Here is an 18,387-nt window from a genome sequence, read left to right as displayed (position 1 = left end):
TATTCTCCTACTGGGATTTTTAAAAAGGGTATAAAAATGCATGTTATTTTGCTTTCACATATATATTATGTATATGTTAAGTAGAAAACTGGATGGCAAGAGCAACAGACTAGAAAGGAGATTATTCCATACCCATTTGTAGCTTATCGATATTATATTCTAAAATATTTTAAATTATAATAAAAAGGATGTTTGAAACTTACTGATTTTTATTTAAGCGCGAAGTATAAAAGTTACTAAATTAAAGATACTGAAAGAAACAAGAAACTTACCTTTGTGGCTTCCATTATAATTTTGTTTATTTTCTCTTTATCTAATCCCTCCATTCCGGCTTTATTATCGTTAAGTCCCATCCTAAGCAGAAGGTCATCTTTGTAACTCTCATTCTTCTCCTTTGTGCTGTCCATCATATAGACTTAACATTAAATGGCTTTTTTTATTACCTGAAAAAGGATACAAAATAAAAAACTTTTCAAAGCTTTGGGGATGAGAGGGAGGTGGATACTTGAAAGTTAAAATAATATAGAAATCAGCAAAACAAATAAAAATTGATGGTTAAGAATTTTTAGCTACTGAGAAATTATTCAGCTTTTTAAATTACTATTCCAGGATTATTGTACTCTTGCAGAGAAAAAAGGAATTAACATATTCTGCAAGCTCTGTGCCAGCCACTATGCTTGGTGCTTTACATTTGAACCTCACACAGCAGCCCTCAAAGGTAAATATTATCCCAATATCCAGAGAAAAGAAACCTGAGACTTACAACACATCTACTGACACAAATTTGCTGATAAGTGACAACTTCTGTGTTGAAACCCAGGCCTGAGTTTCCCTGTATGTTTTCCCCATATTAATACACTGTATAAGAAGTATCTATAAATAGAAAAGAACACTTCCTCCACTAAGTGTGTTAACAGCATTTATTACTAACTATATGCAGAGCTCCATTCTCATGGCAGTGAAAAAAATATGGAAAAAATAATAATCTACTCAGTTTCAGGAAATGATTACATTTTACAATGTTATATCACTGTAAGATTAAGAAAAATCCTTTCAAATAATAATTTTTAATATCCTTATATAGTTCTTTATAATTTACCTTCATATGTGTTAGCTTAAAAATTATTTATAATAACCATGCAAAATAGATTTGCATGTAAGGAAGAAAGAAACTGGAATTACAGGAAGGTTAAATGAATTGCCCATTATAATTCTGCTAATAAGCAAAAGAACTGTGACTGGAATCCAAGTCTTCTTACTCAAAGTCTAATGAAGCTGCCACAGCGTCCCAGCTGCCTCCAATTTGAGTTTCACTTATGCTATAAATAAATGACCAGTGAACAGCTGCCATGAATCGACAACAAATTATGACAGTGATTTCTTATTTACATAATTTAGAGCTCATTTACTTTTACTTTTATCTAGTTAACAGCCATCACCATACATAGTTTAATTTTTTTCTAGTGATGAGAACATTTAAGATCTATTCCCTTAGCAACTTTTAAATATGTAATACAGTATTATTACCTATAGTCACCATGCTGTACATTATATCCCCTGTGACTTACAGTAATTCATTCTAAAACTGGAAGTTTTTACCTTTTGATCACCTTCCCCCATTTCACTCCTCCTCCACTCTCAACGACCAATCTGTTCTCTGTATCTATGAATTGCTTTTTTTATTTTTTAAGATACCACATATAAGGCAAATCATATAGTAATTTGTCTGTCTTTGACTTATTTCACTTGGCATAATGCCAGCACGAGGACCTTTTCTCAATGTTGCTTCCATTTTGGGCACCAGCAAAGAATGAAAAAATTATAAAAGAATTTGAATACTATGATTATTAGTAATAATTCCACTACGAAAAAAACATGCACATCGAAGTAGTTCTCAAACTTTGGTGTACTTCAGACCCACCTGGAGAGTCTAAAACTCTTGATGCCCACATTGTATCTCATATCAAATAAATCAGAAGGTCTGGGAGTCGGAGTCAAAGACCAGTATTTTTAAAAGATGCCCAGTGGGGAGGTCAGTGTGGAGGAGGAAGGGGGAAAAGGGAGGGAGATGATGCAGGAATTAAGAAGCATAGTAGGAGAGAATGGAGTAGGCAGGAAGATGCTGAGAAGAACTATATGCATAACCAATGGGCATGGACTAAGTGGAGGGAGGGGGGTCACTGGGTGGAGGGGAACAAAGGGAAAAGAAATTGGGACAACTGTAACAGCATAATCAATAAAACATATTTAAAAATATGTAAGGAGGTCAAGTGTATGAGCTTAAACAACCTCCAGTTCTATAACTCTTATTTTCCTAAGATTTTAATGGTTAAATTGGTTTATTAAAGCTTTTGGTATTAGAAGATAAGAGTATTTTGAATTTACATAATAGAATGCTTGCTAGGCTCAATTAATATTCAAAAGATTCTAGCTTAGAGTTATTCTTTGGGAAAAAATGTTGCTTTGTTAAATTTAATTTATTTAATTAAATACTCCCCAATTACATCTAAATCTAAGAAAAATTTTTATTCTGTAATAAACAAGGTAATAAACAAGATACTAAGTTTTAGTATACTTGGGTCCCTATCAGTTCCTTTTGGTAATCTCATTTATGTCACTGTGGTGAGCCTGTTTTTTGTTTTTATTATTTAGTATTTGTTATTTTCAAATTTCTAAAATCCCCCATTAGTCCTGGTTATGTCTGTTCTTCCCATTATTTCTGAGTTTCTTTATCTAGAAACCCATAAATTGAAAGGGGGAGCTTCTAGCAGAGATGATCACATAATAACACAAAGTATGAAGAGTTTCCATATTTTTCTGGTATGTGAGATTTGATACTACAAATGGCTTGAGGAAGGCAGCATATAAAACCGGTGTTTAGTATGGTTATTTGCTACATGATAAACTTACTCAATAGTTAGTATTATTTAAGTTAAGCAAATTTTCAGAGCTGTGAAAAATCACTTGTCTTACTTTCTTTTTAAGATGAAGAGAATATATAAGGTAAAAGGGTACACTGTTAAGTAAGCATCCTTGAAAAAAAGTCAAAGTTCACAGATAACATAAATGAATTTGGTTTTGCTTTCAAAAAAGTAATTGTCCTATGATTACTATGCACTACCATATATAAAGTCCCAAAATCTATAAATGGATATAACTCTGACTTTATAAATAAAAATGTTTTTGAGAAAGAAAATGGTCAAACATTTTTATAGCTTGATATTACAGAATAATCTTTCACTTCAACTCAGAAGCACAAACAGTAATGCATAACTCAAAGGAAAGAACTCTGGGTTCTTGTGGTTAAGTATATTGTTTAAAGGCATATTTTCCCTGGAAACACTCAAATTCTTCCCAGTCTGATTCTACCACTGACTATTCAGGTTACCACTTAAAAAACATAAAGCCAACCAATGTTTTTGGTGGTAGTAAGAATGAAAATTAGAATTTTTAAGAAGGGATTCAAAGGAAGTTTTTGTGTGGTAGGGTCCCACCTACCTATTTAAAAAAGCACACAAAACAATGTAAACAATATCACAAGCACTAAGCATATCGACCAAAGTCACCTAGAATTAATCTATCAGAAAATATGCAAAATATACTAATAAGAGAAAGAGAGGGAGTGGAGCAGAAAAAGAAAGGAGAGGGTGAAGAAGAGGAGAATAAACCATAGGGAAGTTCCTAGGTGGAGCTTGCTTCCTATTCCTAATATACTATAAATAACCAAACCCAAAATTCCCCAGAAAAAAATCCTACATGTTTTAAGAACAAAAATTATTTTTAACCACTCCAAACATTCAACTATTTAATGTTTGTTTGAATAGATTAAGCATCTAGCACAAAACTTCAGACCGTGATTGTATTTTCTTTTTACTATCTAAATTTAAATACAATAAGTTAAATTAAGAATACTACCTTAATTTTAAAGTAGTAATTTTCAAATTAATGTCTGTTTAAATTTTTATTTTTTCAGTTTCACGTCTTATAATTTTTTAAATTTTCAAGAAAATAAAAAATCACAAGCCTGAGGCTTTAACAGATTTTTGTCATTGTTTCTCTCCAATTATTTTATACACACATATGTGTACACATACACTCAAACCATATACCCACAATTCCTATATGATAGAAACAACTGGGGTTTTTTTAGCTTTAGCTTTTACTATCTTTACAAAATAAGATGCGCAAAAATTTCAAAATTACTTCAGAGTGGATTATTTAGAATATTTTTAAAATGTGCTTGTATCACTGAATGAAATAACTAAAATAATGTAACCCCACAGATCCTAAACCAAGGAGATGTTAAGGTGAAAGAAAACTCAAGTTTTCACCAAGGACATAAGGACTATTCTAGAATAGAGAACCACGCACATATTCTTTTCAGTTGCCCTTTTCCTTCATGTGCTTTCTATTCATTTAACGTATACCAAAGAAGAATGGCACAGAGGCAGTGAAAAAAGACACTACGCATACAAAATTCACTCCTATAGAATGATAAATTGAAACTACTTGCTTCTTTAGTACAGAATAGAAAATATCCTGATACAAAACACATCAACTAAAGTGTCAATTCAAAGGTAAATTACCCAAAGTGAAGTTCCTATTTTGATGATGAGTTGCATACTTGGTAAAAAGTCTGGCAAGCTCTTTAACAATGAAAACTTTGTTTATACTCAGAAATAAACACACTCAGGACATTTAACAACTGTGGAAAACTAAATTTGTATTTTATAGAAGTTGCATGTTTCTGGGATGTTGATTCATTAACACAAAGGAGTTAGGCTGAGATGTTCCTTCTTTAGGTACTAGATCAAGTCAGCAAAACTACTTAAACAGCAGTGATAATGAACAAACTAATTTTGTTTTACTTGAAGCATATAGAAAAGTGTACAAAGCTTAAAAGACAGTTGAATACATATGTTCTTAAAAACAGGAGGCAAGGGTTCTTCTATAGTAGCTTTTTAGATACTGTAATAATTTTTTTTAATTTAGAAATTTATTTATAGATTTTAGAGAGAAAGGGAGGGAAGGAGGGGGAGGGGAGGGAGAGAGAGAGGAAGAGAGAGGGAGAGAGAGAGAGAGAGAGAGAGAGAGAGAGAGAGAGAGAGAGAGAGAGAGAGAAAGAGAGAGAGAGAGACCAATTTGTTGTTCCACTCTTTATGGAATCATTGGTCAATTCTTGTATGTGCCCTGACTGGGGATGGAACCTGCAACCTTGGGTTATCTGGACGACACTGTAACTAACTGAACTACCCAGCCGGGGCCAGTACAGTAATACTTTTTTAAGTTTTACACAAATGTTACCATTTTAATACAAAATTACATTACAGACCAGAATAATTAGATAGGGTTACACTACTACTGGAAAACAACCATTATACTATTTATCACTGTACTGTGTTGTGTCCTACCTCATTGGAAGGAAAAATATTTAAAAACAAATTTAATAAATTATACACAAAGAGTTGTACAAGATATTATTTTCCTATCCTGGAAAAATGATCCTTTCAATTACCCCCCTCTGACAAACTACTCCAGTTTTTATGAGTTTTAATCTTGGAATTATATATTTCTTGATCCACTGCTGATTTCTTACATTTCTTATAGCTCTAATAGTCTATGGCAGGAGTTTAAAGCACTTTCACAACCTAACTATTGGCAAATGAAATCTTAAGTAAAACCTCAAACTTTTTCTTAAATCTTTTTCTAAGTATGTTGTGGAGGTCTCCTACAATTTCTTCAAATATGTTCTATCACTAATGTAAAAGCATAAATACATAGCCTACAGAAAAGGGGAAATTAACAGTAATCTTCATTTTTCTGATTTTCCTAATTCCTTAGATATATCTGTTTGAACACTGATACACAATATACTGAAATTGTTACCAACTCCAACACTGCATTGTTTCCTTATAACTTGTTTACTATTGGTTAATTTTGAAAGGTGGTTTCTAGGCTCTGAAAATCATTACTGTTATTTTTTTTTAACTGATCTTATACAATGCCTAAAAACCAGAAACAAAAAATTAAACATTCAGAAAATAATACAAAATTTGTCAAGCGTGGGGAAAAAAACAAAAAAAACAAAACAAAACAACCCCAGCAGCAAGAAGTTGTGATTTTGGAGTGATTGATCCAAAATGATTTAAAACATACCCACATACCTTCCCCTTGCTTTAATAAATCAAAACTCCATAATAATATGACTTTTTAAGGATCAAACTCTGTTAAAGGGCATTGGTTTTAAAACATTTACAACCCATTTATAAACTATTATTAACACTGTGTTATTAGAGTATATTTAAACGGATATGATATAGAAGAGCATCTGTTAACAAACAACATCTGGAATTTACATTAAATTAGCAGAAATATTTATTCTCAATTGATGAGATGATCTTTCCTCTTTCCAGGTTTATATGCTATAACTGGGGGGAGGGAGGTAATAATGATTTGTACTTAGTAATATTTGTTTTGAAGTTTCAAATAACATTAAAGGCAGGTTTGTGAATGGGAGCATTGGTTTAAAAAACTTGCAAAACACTGAGCTACAGTAATTTATTAAACTCTCATCTGTTACACAATAAATAATTTACATTAGCTCAAAAGAACTATTAACCCATAAAAGGAAAAGCAGTCCAGATTTACTGGTACCTTTTTTTTCCTTAATGAGAGCTAAATATGCTAACTGCTTACTTTAACCTACAGAAAATTTAATAAAGAGTTCAGTTCCAAGAGGCATTTTGACATAGTACAAAGAGTGCATGCTTTGAAGCCAGATAATTCCTGGACTTAAATTTAAACTTTGAAACTTAATTAGCTGTCTTCTTGGTCAATTTATGTAATTTCAAGGTCTATAAATCTTGGTCTCCTGGTCTGTAACACTTACTTTCCAGGGTTGTTGAGGATTAAATGTTTAATATGTAAGAGCCTCTAGCACAGTAAACACATAGCAATCATGCAACAATGTGGATTCTCTCCTCTCATTTTCATTATTACTTATTTCTCTATAATGTGACTAAGCCTAGAGGGCTGGTTGCAAGCATGAGCATATTATTGAGAAATAACAGAAAAACAAGAAAAACCGCCATTCCTAAATAAATGACAAGGGAAAAAACATCACCCACCACCAACACATACACAAAATGCTAGGTCTAACTTTAAGGAAGTCAGGAAGAACAAACGACCTGCGACGCCCCGTCCCTCACCACCCTCTCCTTGGAGCTGTGGAACTCAGTAAAGCAACAAGAGAATATTCTTCATGGTTTTAAGGCTTTACCATTGACATGATCCTAAAATTCAAAGCAAGGTACCAAGCAGTTATATCTTAGACTACTTCAAGTCAATGAATACAATATAAAGGAAACCAATTCTTCACATACACTTGAAATTTCACCACTAATATCTAATGTCGAGTTTGATCTTATAATGCTTAACTGTATGAATGCACTGACATAATGTATTTGGCATGAATGATTTAAAAATCACATATATTACTGTCTAGAAAATATGCAGGAATACTTCACATTAATGAAGCTTGACAAATACATGCATTTTAATGTAAAAAATTAAATTAATATACTTATAAGAATAAATCAAGTTCTCAGAGTAAAGTTTTAAATTAAATCTCAGAACACCCCCAAGAAAATTTCTAGAACTCTAGTTTAGACTGTATATACTTAAAAAGTAAATACCTGATAATTGTTTATATTAACAAACAATTTTAATCCCTTAATCTAAAACTGCATTTGATATTATATAACCTTCACAAGTAAGACACATGTCTGTGTCTGGAGGACACCATACTTTTCTTAAAAAGCAGAAAATGAATCCCATGCCTTGGTTTCCTTGTGAAACTTTGCTTCTTGATGTTCATTATAATAATTGTTGTCAATGTCGCTACCTTCTTGACCAGGACTCAAAGGGTTAGGAGTCAAGCAGAGTCTAAAAACATCCATTTATTTCAACAGAGATTAGACAAAGATAGCTTATTACCTCCTCTACTTAAAAGGTTTAGAGCTAATAATAATAGCAACCTCATTTTTGGGACTTAAAATCTGGCTTCTTGCTATGTGACTATAATTTCTAAAAAGTTAAAATAAAGCATTTGTCTATATTAAAGAGCTTAAATTTATAAATTTCAGAATCTTAAACAATAATGGCATTAGCATATTTACAAAATCTAAGTTAATCTTTTTTTTTTTTTTCTATCCTCACCCAAGGACAGGCTTACTGATCTCAGAGAGAGAGAAAACATCAATGCTAGAAACATCGATCAGCTGCTTCTCCTGAGTGCCCCAAACTGCAACCTAGGCATGTGCCCTGACGGAGAATCAAACCACAACCTTTTGGTTTATGAGACAATGCTCCAACCAAATGAGACACACTGGCCTGGGCTCGTCGGCAGCCGTCCGTCTCGAGAGACGATGGTGTAGCTTCTTAAGAGTCTATCTGCACTGCCGAGAATGGCTGTGCAGTCCGACTCGGGAGTGACACGGTATCTGTCTCCTCCCGTGTTGAAACGACATCTTGCGATGACGCTGGAGTGTCCTCTCCAGTGAAGCTGAAGCTACAGAGCCTGGGCAGGGAGATATGGAGGATCTGCTGTTGCCCATGCAGCAGACCCCCCCTCTCTTCGCAGCTGAAGGGTCCAAGGGAAAGACGAGTCAATACAGCTTGGCTTCAGGTGCGCCGCAGGAGTTGCCGGTGTTGACTACAACGTCAAACCGCCTTAGGGACTCCGGCTCCGGATTTTCTGTCGGGGTTTACTCCCTTAGCCTTTCCCCTGAAGAGGTATGCCGCAAGGCAGCGGAGGTTTTTTGGAATCAGAGTTTTCCTTCTCTGATGTGCCCTGACTGGGAATCGAACCAGCGACACTTAGCTCGCAGGCCGACGCTCAATCCACTGAGCCAAACCAGCCAGGGTGGCCTGGGCTAAAACCTAAGTTAATCTTAATCTTTTTGCCAAAACCACTTGCCCAATGCCAGTAAATTATTATGATGAACTCTGACCCTGTTATTAAATCTGCACATGGTATAGCATTATGAAAACTGGTCAAATGTTGACAGTAGCTTCCAGCATATGAAGCATTCATTTCTATACTGCCAGTCTAAAAACATTAAAAAACAAAATTTCATCTACAAATGAACTATGCATTTCCTAATACTACTAAAAGAATTACCTTTAATGGTACTCACAGATGCCAGGAAAACAAGGCACAAGAAACAAATGCTAATGTGTAATTGGCTCGCTTCTTACAAACAGAATGCAGCAGAAGCAGAAGTGCTGACAAGTCATGCCTACAAATCAGTTATTAAGAATGTGACTTTTACCTTGGATGTTCTCATTCCTACTTGGAATACTCATCTGAGGAAGCCAGGGGCTTGGAAGTGGATCCTCCTTCAGTTAAGTCCTCAGATAAGCCTGGACAAGTTTGACCGCTATCTTATAAGTTAGAGGGAACCAGTTAAGCAAAGCTAAGACCCTTGATCCACAGAAACCGTGAGATAGTAAATTTTAGCTTACTCTCAAATTCTGTGATTACGTCATTACAGGTCAGTGTTGATCCACAGACCACATTTTAAGTAGCACTGCTATAAAACAACTATACTAAACAGTATTGTTTTCATTTGAAAAGATGAAAATTTAAAACATACTAAGAAACTGATTAACTGAACAACTTTTATGCTAAATGACTATTTTCTCCTAGAATCTGTGAAAGAAAAAAATAAGGCAATATTTTTTGCAGTACTTAGGGCATCTAAAATACAGATTTCAAGAGAGCAAAAACTGGTATAGTGCTAGGCCATTGAGTCTATTATTTAATAAATGTATGTTGAATGAATAAATGACGGGCTGATTAATAGAAAGGAATAAAATTCATGGTAATATCTCAGTTAAGTATTTTTAAATGCAATAATGTAGAAGTTAACATTTACATACATTAATCTATTTAATCTTCATTAGAAATGAGGAAACTAAAGTGCGGACTTAGTAGGTATCTTAGATAATGACATACAAATTTGGGACTGTATTTCAGGTCTGGCTTCAAAGCTATCACACTTACTATAAGTACAAAGAAACTAAAATAGAAAATTAGTGAAATCTTACCAAAAAAGATAAAACAGTTGTTTTGTTGACTGATTATGGAAGTAATATAAAAGTAGTATGAACAATAATAAAAATATCATATATTTTTGTAATAGAAAGAACAATTTACACTTAAACTTAGTTTTAAAAGACATCATGATTTCGAGAACTCTCTAATAGCTTAAGTCTTCAAATGAAAACATGAAACAATGACAAGTAACTCAAAGATATGAAAATGTTCATTCAGATTTTTCTAAAAACCATGAACTTTTTAGAGAAACATTTATAGATGAGGTTTCTTGAGTACCCTAAAATGTGAGAAAGATTGCCCAAAGGAAAATATATTTCACGATCAACTGCAGATCTGAAGAGCAATTTCTCCAATAATCATGGCATCTAAAAGAAACAGTTCATTTTTACCAGGTAGTGCCTTACCTAATAAATAAAAATCAGTAATAACAAAGCCATATGTTTTTGCCTAAAGCAACACAGAAAATAAAGCAAAGCATTATACCTAAAAAGAATAACTTTTTTTTCTGAAAATGAGAGCTTCCTAAATCTTGTCTTTGTACAAGTGAAAGTAATAGCAAAAGTGACTTCTCTTTTACAGTGCCGTCAGTGGTTTCTTCCTTTTTCATGATACAGTCAGAAAAACTAAATAAAAACTTTTAAAATTGAAAAAAATCTTTTCTCTAAAGTTAGAAAAAAAAATTAAAAAAGCAATTAAATTCCATAAAAGTTGTCCATTTTGCTAAAAATATGTATGTTTGATCAATGATAACTAACATGTTTAAAAAACTATAACATATGCCAGGCAGGTATTAAATGCTTAATAAGTATTCTCTCATTTATTCCTTATGATTACTCACTAATTTACCCCCTGGCTGGTTTGGCTCAGTGGATTGAGCGTCGGCCTGCGAGCTAAGTGTCGCTGGTTCGATCTTCCAGTCAGGGCACATCAGAGAAGGAAAACTCTGATTCCAAAAAACCTCCTCTGCCTTGCGGCATACCTCTTCAGGGGAAAGGCTAAGGGAGTAAACCCCGACAGAAAATCCGGAGCCGGAGTCCCTAAGGCGGTTTGACGTTGTAGTCAACACCGGCAACTCCTGCGGCACACCTGAAGCCAAGCTGTATTGACTCTGTCTTTCCCCTTGGATCCTTCAGCTGCGAAGAGAGGGAGGGTCTGCTGCATGGGCAACAGCTGGCCCTCCATATCACCCTGCCCAGGCTTTGTAGCTTCACTGGAGAGGACACTCCAGCGTCATCGCAAGATGTCGACTCAACACGGGAGGAGACAGATACCGGTTATAAGCTCATCCGATTGGCGAAGGAAACGAGCGCCAGGGGTCTCCTCTGATGGTGGGAGAGGTCATCGCACCTCACTGGACAGCTACCGCCCGCCTCAAGCTGGGCAGCCCCCAGCCAATTAGGTGCCGTCTCGTCATGGCTCGCCTGCCCCACTGGGTGCGTGGGGATCAGAGAGGTGCCTCTCGAAAAGTCAGCCACAAAACACTCGCACCAGGCAATTCCAAGCAAAGAACAAGAAAGAAGCCTCCAGCTCTTCGCCTCGCTAGCTGGAACATCAGGACCATGTGTCCCGGACTTACTGCAGACCTTCCGTGGATCAATGGTGCCAGGAAAACCGCCGTCATCGACAGGGAACTGGCACGACTAACATCGACATTGCGGCTCTACAGGAGACCCGGTTGGCCGACAACGGAACTATCAGAGAAACCAACTACACCTTCTACTGGCAAGGGAAGTCTCCGGACCAATCAAGACAGCACGGTGTTGGGTTTGCTGTGAAGAACACGCTTATTAACCCATAGAGCCACCCACAGGAGGTACAGAGAGATTACTTACCCTCCGATTGTCAACAACTTTCGGCCCAGTCAGCATTCTTAGCGCGTACGCCCCAACCCTCTGCGCCACCACTGAAGAGAAAGAACAGTTCTACCATGCACTGGACGAAGCGTTATCCAAGATCCCCAGAAGTAACGCTCTTTATCTCCTTGGAGACTTCAACGCAAGAGTAGGAGCCGACCACATGGCCTGGCCCACCTGCCTCGGAAACTTTGGGAGAGGAAAGATCAATGAGAATGGTCAGCGGCTGCTTGAACTTTCGTGTCACCATGGCCTGTGCGTGACAAACACATTCTTCAAGTGCAAAGAGATCCACCAGGTGTCATGGAGGCACCCCCGCTCCCGCCACTGGCACCAGCTTGACCTCGTCATCACCAGAAGAACGGATATTGGCAGCACCCTCCTCACCCGCAGCTACCACAGTGCAGACTGCGACACGGACCATGCCCTCGTGGTAAGCAAGGTGCGCATAACGTCGAAGAGGTTGCACCACTCCAAGATGAAGGGTCGCCCATGCATCAACACCAGTTGTGCCAGCAACCCAGTTAAGACCCAGCAATTCATCAACAGGATGGAAGATGCACTCAGCGAGGGAATGGCGGCAGATGACATTATCGAATCCAATTGGTCACGTCTCCGCGACGCCATATACAACTCCGCCATTATTGCTTACGGGAAGAAAGAGCGGAAGAACGCTGACTGGTACGAGGCTCACTGGGAAGAAATGGAACCCGTGATCGAGGCTAAGAGGAAGGCCCTACTGGCTTACAAGGCCACGCCCACTCCCAGTACACTTCAAGCTCTACGGGCTGCCAGGAACAAAGTCCAGAAGACCGCCCGCCACTGTGCCAACACCTATCGGCTAAACCTGTGCAGAAGCATCCAGGAAGCCGCCGATATAGGCAATGCACGAGGAATGTATGAGGGTATCAAGAAGGCAACAGGCCCAATCCCCTCCAAGATCGCCCCCCTTAAGTCCAAGACAGGTGAGGTCATCACTGACCAGGAACAGCAAATGCGGCGGTGGACCGAGCACTACCTCGAGCTGTACGCGACGAGGAACACCGTAACAGACACTGCTCTTAACGTCATCCCAGACCTACCAGTCATGGAGGAGCTAGACACCCCACCTACTGCGGCAGAGCTCGGCAAAGCCATCGACCACCTCGCTTGCGGGAAAGCACCAGGAAGTGACGGAATCCCTCCAGAAATCCTAAAGAGCGGGAAACCAGTCCTGCTACAGCCGCTCCACCATCTACTCTGTCGCTGCTGGAAGGAGGGTTACATCCCCCAGGATATGAGAGACGCCAACATTATCACCATGTACAAGAACAAAGGAGACCGCAGCGACTGCAACAACTACCGGGGCATCTCTCTCCTCAGCGTCGTCGGCAAAGTATTCGCCCGGGTCGCTCTTGCCCGCCTGCAGACCCTTGCTTCCCGCGTCTACCCAGAGTCCCAGTGTGGCTTCAGAGCTGGCCGATCAACAGTGGACATGATCTTCTCCCTACGCCAGCTGCAGGAGAAGTGTCACGAGCAGCATAAACCACTCTACCTCGCCTTTATCGACCTCACGAAGGCGTTTGATCTGGTCAGTCGAAGCGGACTCTTCAGCTTGCTACGGAAGATTGGCTGTCCACCACATCTGCTTGCTGTGGTCATGTCCTTTCACGACAACATGCACAGCACGGTGTCCTACAACGGCGCAACCTCTGAGGCCTTCCCAGTCAGCAGCGGAGTAAAGCAGGGCTGCGTCCTCGCGCCTACGCTGTTCGGAATCTTCTTCTCCATGCTCCTCCAATACGCCTTTAAGGACTGCAGCGAGGGTGTCTTCATTCACACCAGATCCGATGGCAAGCTCTACAACCTGGCCCATCTACGAGCCAAGACCAAAGTCAAAGAGGTGCTCATCCGTGAGATGCTCTTCGCCGACGACGCAGCCTTGACATCACACTCCGAAGAGGGACTCCAGCAGTTAGTCACTTGCCTTTCCCACGCATGCAAGGAGTTCGGACTAGCCATCAGCCTGACGAAGACGAACGTTATGGCTCAAGGCATGGGGACTCCCCCATGCATCACCATCGACGGATACACCCTGGAGGTTGTCAACGATTTCACTTACCTCGGGTCCACCATCTCGAGCTCTCTGTCAGTCGACTTGGAGGTCAATTGGAGAATCGCCAGGGCAGCCACAGTTATGGCCAGACTGAACCGGCGAGCGTGGAACAATTCCAGCCTCACTGAGAAAACCAGACTGCACATCTACCAAGCCTGCGTACTCAGCACTCTCCTCTATGGCAGCGAGACGTGGACCACCTACGCAAGGCACGAAAGGAAACTCAACAGCTTCCACATGAGGTGTCTGCGACGCGTCCTGCATGTCGCCTGGCAGGATAAGGTCCCCAACACCGAGGTGCTGAAGCGAGCCAACATGAGCAGTTTGCATGCAGTTCTTAGTGAGAGACACCTCAGGTGGCTCGGCCATGTCAAAAGAATGGATGCAGGCCGTATTCCCAAAGACCTCCTCTACGGCGAGCTAGCAGAAGGCCAGAGGATGACAGGGCGCCCAAAACTGCGGTTCAAAGACATCTGCAAAAAGGACATGACACAATGCTCCATCAATCTCAACACATGGGAAGTTCAAGCAGACAACCGCCTAGCCTGGAGGCTCGCGGTCAGGCAAGGTACGTCACGCGCAGAGGCTGCGCGCAACGAGGAGGCGGTCCAGAAAAGATCGAGGCGGAAGCAGCGTCAACAGCAGCAACAACAGCCATCTGCCTTCACCTGTAACAAGTGCGGCAGGGATTGTCACTCCCGAGTCGGACTGCACAGCCATTCTCGGCGGTGCAGATAGACTCTCAAGAAGCTACGCCATCGTCTCTCGAGACGGACGGCTGCCGATGACGACGATGACGGCCGACGACTCACTAATTTGGATATCCCAGTAAAGTATATACCAGTAAAATACATAAGGAAATTACTCCACTGTTTTCTAACCTCTTGATATTTCTGTTAAGACCATGATCTTCCAAACTGTTGTTCCCTGTCAGCGCTATCTCACTTTTTTCTGGCTGCTTTCGAGTCTTTCTCTTAAGCTTTGGTTTTCAACAGTTTGACCATGATGTGCCTAGGCACATCCTTTCATTCCAAGGACAGAGCTAGACCAGGTTTGTGTGTTCTGCGTCCACACTTTATTCCTACTTCCTCTTCAGCAGTTCTTTTTAACGTTGGAAGGTTTTCTCTGTCCTGTACACGCAGCAGGTCTGCCTTCCTCATCCCCTCCTACTCTCATATTGCATATATTTTAATGGTTTTTCTTTTCCCCCCAAAAAACCAGATAAAGAAAAAGAAGGCTTTTCAAGGCTTCAAAAATTCCCAGTTCCTTTTTCAAGAATGTGACCTATGACAAGCTGTTTGAATTATGTACCTCTTTTAACGTCTATGTGCAATACCAAGCACTATACTAATCTTTATCACAAAATAAACAGGTTCTCATTCCTTAAAAAACTAGCAACAATACCTGGAAAGGAGCAAAGGTCTTTTTGAAGAAGGCCTTTGTCTCTAGAGTTCACCAATATTTCTTTACTATTCACATCTTTTCACACATGTCTGCTTGAGAGCTGAAGTAAATATTACTACATGCCAAGTTATTGATCCCCTTGACTGCACTTGATTTTGTTTGGGTGATTCTCTCAGATTGTGATTTATAAAGTATGTTTCTACTGTGAAATGCTTACTATGGTGGGATCTACATGATCGCCATGTTTTTCTTCCGTAAAAAAATAGAAAAATTCTGTTATTTTAGGTATTTCTAATTTTTAAAAATGGCCCATTCAGATGTCTCAATGGGCAAATATTTATTATATACCTTATACATTCATTTTTACATACCTATTTTTTAATGTAAAAATTTCACTAGATTAAACAAAGATAAACGAACAAGTACTATATTAAGCTGTGCTTTAATCTTTAAGATAAATTCCTTATTTGGTCAACTTATTATTTTGGAATGAATTACAATGGCTAACACTCTCACCTGAGACAGGAGAAGGAAACACCAACTAGTTCAGGTTTGGTTATGAAATAAAATTAAGAAATGTAATTATATTAACCCTTGATGTACCATAAGGATCTATTAGACCCAATTTTAGTTTTTGAGTTTCTTTGAGCAACTTAATTTGTAAGGATTAATGTTTCATATTTTACTTTTTTCTTAGAAATCTTCCAAAGAACCACAACAAAACAAAAATAATTTATTCACTTTCTAACAGACTAAAATTCACTTTATCTTGCGACATTTCTATATGGATCTATTTTATCATCCTAGGAAGTATGTAATCATTACTCATCAATCATTTTTAAGAGTTAAGCTAAGAAATAAAATAATAAAATGAAATAATAGAATCACCTAGATGGATGATCTAGTAGTAAAACAAATCATCACTATTACATCATCCTTCAGTTTTCTAATTGTGTTTTGCCCACAGTATCAAATCTTTGAAAGAAAGTATAAGAGAAGTATAGAGACATCACTTCTGCAGGAATTTTTCTTTTTTGGTATCTTTTGTTAAACATAGTTGAGAGTTCTCAATTTTTCATATCAGAAAAGAGATGAAAATTGACAGAAGAGTTTCACATTATTAGACAAATCAGAAGATAAATGCAAAGAGACTAACAGCATTCTAGACTACAAAACCGTGTAACAGACCTTATAAGCAAAATCTTGTACTATGAATTTTCAGATGGTTCAAATATATTTTCTGAAATTCAAGAATCAATGAGTAAAAGAATGCATTTTTAAGAATAAAAAGGAAATATGGCATTCCCACCCAGTTAGTCATTTAAAAGGAAGAATATCACAGAGTGCTTCGCAACAAGAACTTGGAATACAGCATTTTGCTAATAAGATGTATGACAATGTTCTTTCATCTTTTATGATGTTTATCCACTAAAAGTTACTTAGTCTGTAAGTAAGCAAATACTTAAGGTAGATGCATACACAAAGGGAATAGGAAGAGAACAGGTGATGTAGAAATGAAAACTTATTGGGTGTATAATTCTAACTGGTGTTTATATATATATATAATGAAAATGTTTTGCAATTATGGAAAATGGTTGCTTTCTCTTTAACAAGTTTATGAGATGCCAAAGTTTTCAATGTTACTGCATTTTGACAATATAACTGCAAGATAAAGAACCATAAGTAATGATAAGCCAGATCTATTAAAGATGCATATTAAGTCTGGAACCTTTATTTACAAGATGGATAGTTCCAAGACCTTGCATAAAAGTTGATGAGCAGCTAGTTGCTTTAAAGATACATTACCTATTTTAGGCAAATATGGAATAAAAATCTGAGTTTAAGTTTTGATTTGTATTATAATTTCTAATAAAGTTGTTCACTATCCCTTTGTTACTTCTAAGATTATTAATAAATTATTCAAAAACATAAAAAATTAAAATGATGATAAATGTCAATGACTATTTTTCCTGATATATTGAATTAAATCAAAACATAATTCCTTTATCAACATTAGACAAGAGGAAAATTGCAACAGTCTCCAGAGATCACTTAAATTATTTATGGGTAATTGGAACACAGATCTGCTAGCACAAATACTCCATTATCAGTCATAGAAAAAAACTATAAACTGGCTATATAATAAGCTATTATTGCTTAAAAATGTATCTGTATGAATTTTCTTTTAGGAAAATTATCAAACTAAAGAAAAACTATGCAACATACTAGAATGTAATCTGGCTCTAACAAATGTTTAATCACTTTAGAATAGTTTGGGGGTTTTTTAGTCTAAAATAAATTTTATGTATATTAATAAGTACATATTACAAGCCTCTGAGGTTCAAAAGTCTGGGCTCAATTATTCATCAACTATGGGCAAGTTATTTAATTTCTTGAACTTTTATCTCTTTATATGTAAAATAAGGATAATGTCTATCCTGCAGGATTTTTGTGAAGAGTGAACACTAAATGTAACAAACCTAAAACGGTCTTTGACATTGGGTAGGTCCTTCTTTCTTACAACAAGCTATGATGGAATCTGGTTCTTCAGTTTCTCTTTAATTTTTACCACACTAGTGATTTTTCTCCTGGACCTTGTTAATTGCCATTCCTACACCTTCCCTTCAATCATCAACTGACTAAACTTATTCCATTCATCCGTAAATACTTCCTGAACACTTACTATGTGACAAGCAGTTTTAAACCTTTACTTAATCTTTAATAATGTAACTTAAAAACATATCAATATCTTTATACAGTACACTTAATTACTGCCCATATTCCTAGACATAAAAACATGACAAACAATGAATCTATGTAAGATGTGGTATATAGCTCAGATTCATAGCACCTCAACCAGGATTATCAATCATGTAGCAGATTTTAATGAGGATGAAGATAAGCTGTATATTCAT

The 18,387-nt window shown here is 37.6% G+C and overlaps 1 protein-coding gene across 1 annotated transcript in view; it reads right to left on the bottom strand.

Moving 5' to 3' along the window:
• The window catches only part of POLK (DNA polymerase kappa), a 46,505-nt gene extending 46,067 nt beyond the window's left edge, over positions 1-438 (bottom strand). The window contains exon 1 of the mRNA XM_090278962.1: positions 273-438. Within this exon, the coding sequence (XP_090135088.1) occupies positions 273-410 (138 nt within the window). The 5' untranslated portion in view covers positions 411-438. The remainder of the gene's footprint in view (positions 1-272) is intronic.
• Positions 439-18,387: the final 17,949 nt, after the last annotated feature.

The sequence above is a fragment of the Furipterus horrens genome, unplaced genomic scaffold (assembly GCF_987537825.1).
Source record: "Furipterus horrens unplaced genomic scaffold, mFurHor1.1.pri manual_scaffold_5, whole genome shotgun sequence".
In the NCBI taxonomy this organism is placed as follows: Eukaryota; Metazoa; Chordata; class Mammalia; order Chiroptera; family Furipteridae; genus Furipterus; species Furipterus horrens.
Note: the sequence above shows the minus strand (reverse complement) of the source record. Positions and strands in the feature narration are given on the sequence as shown.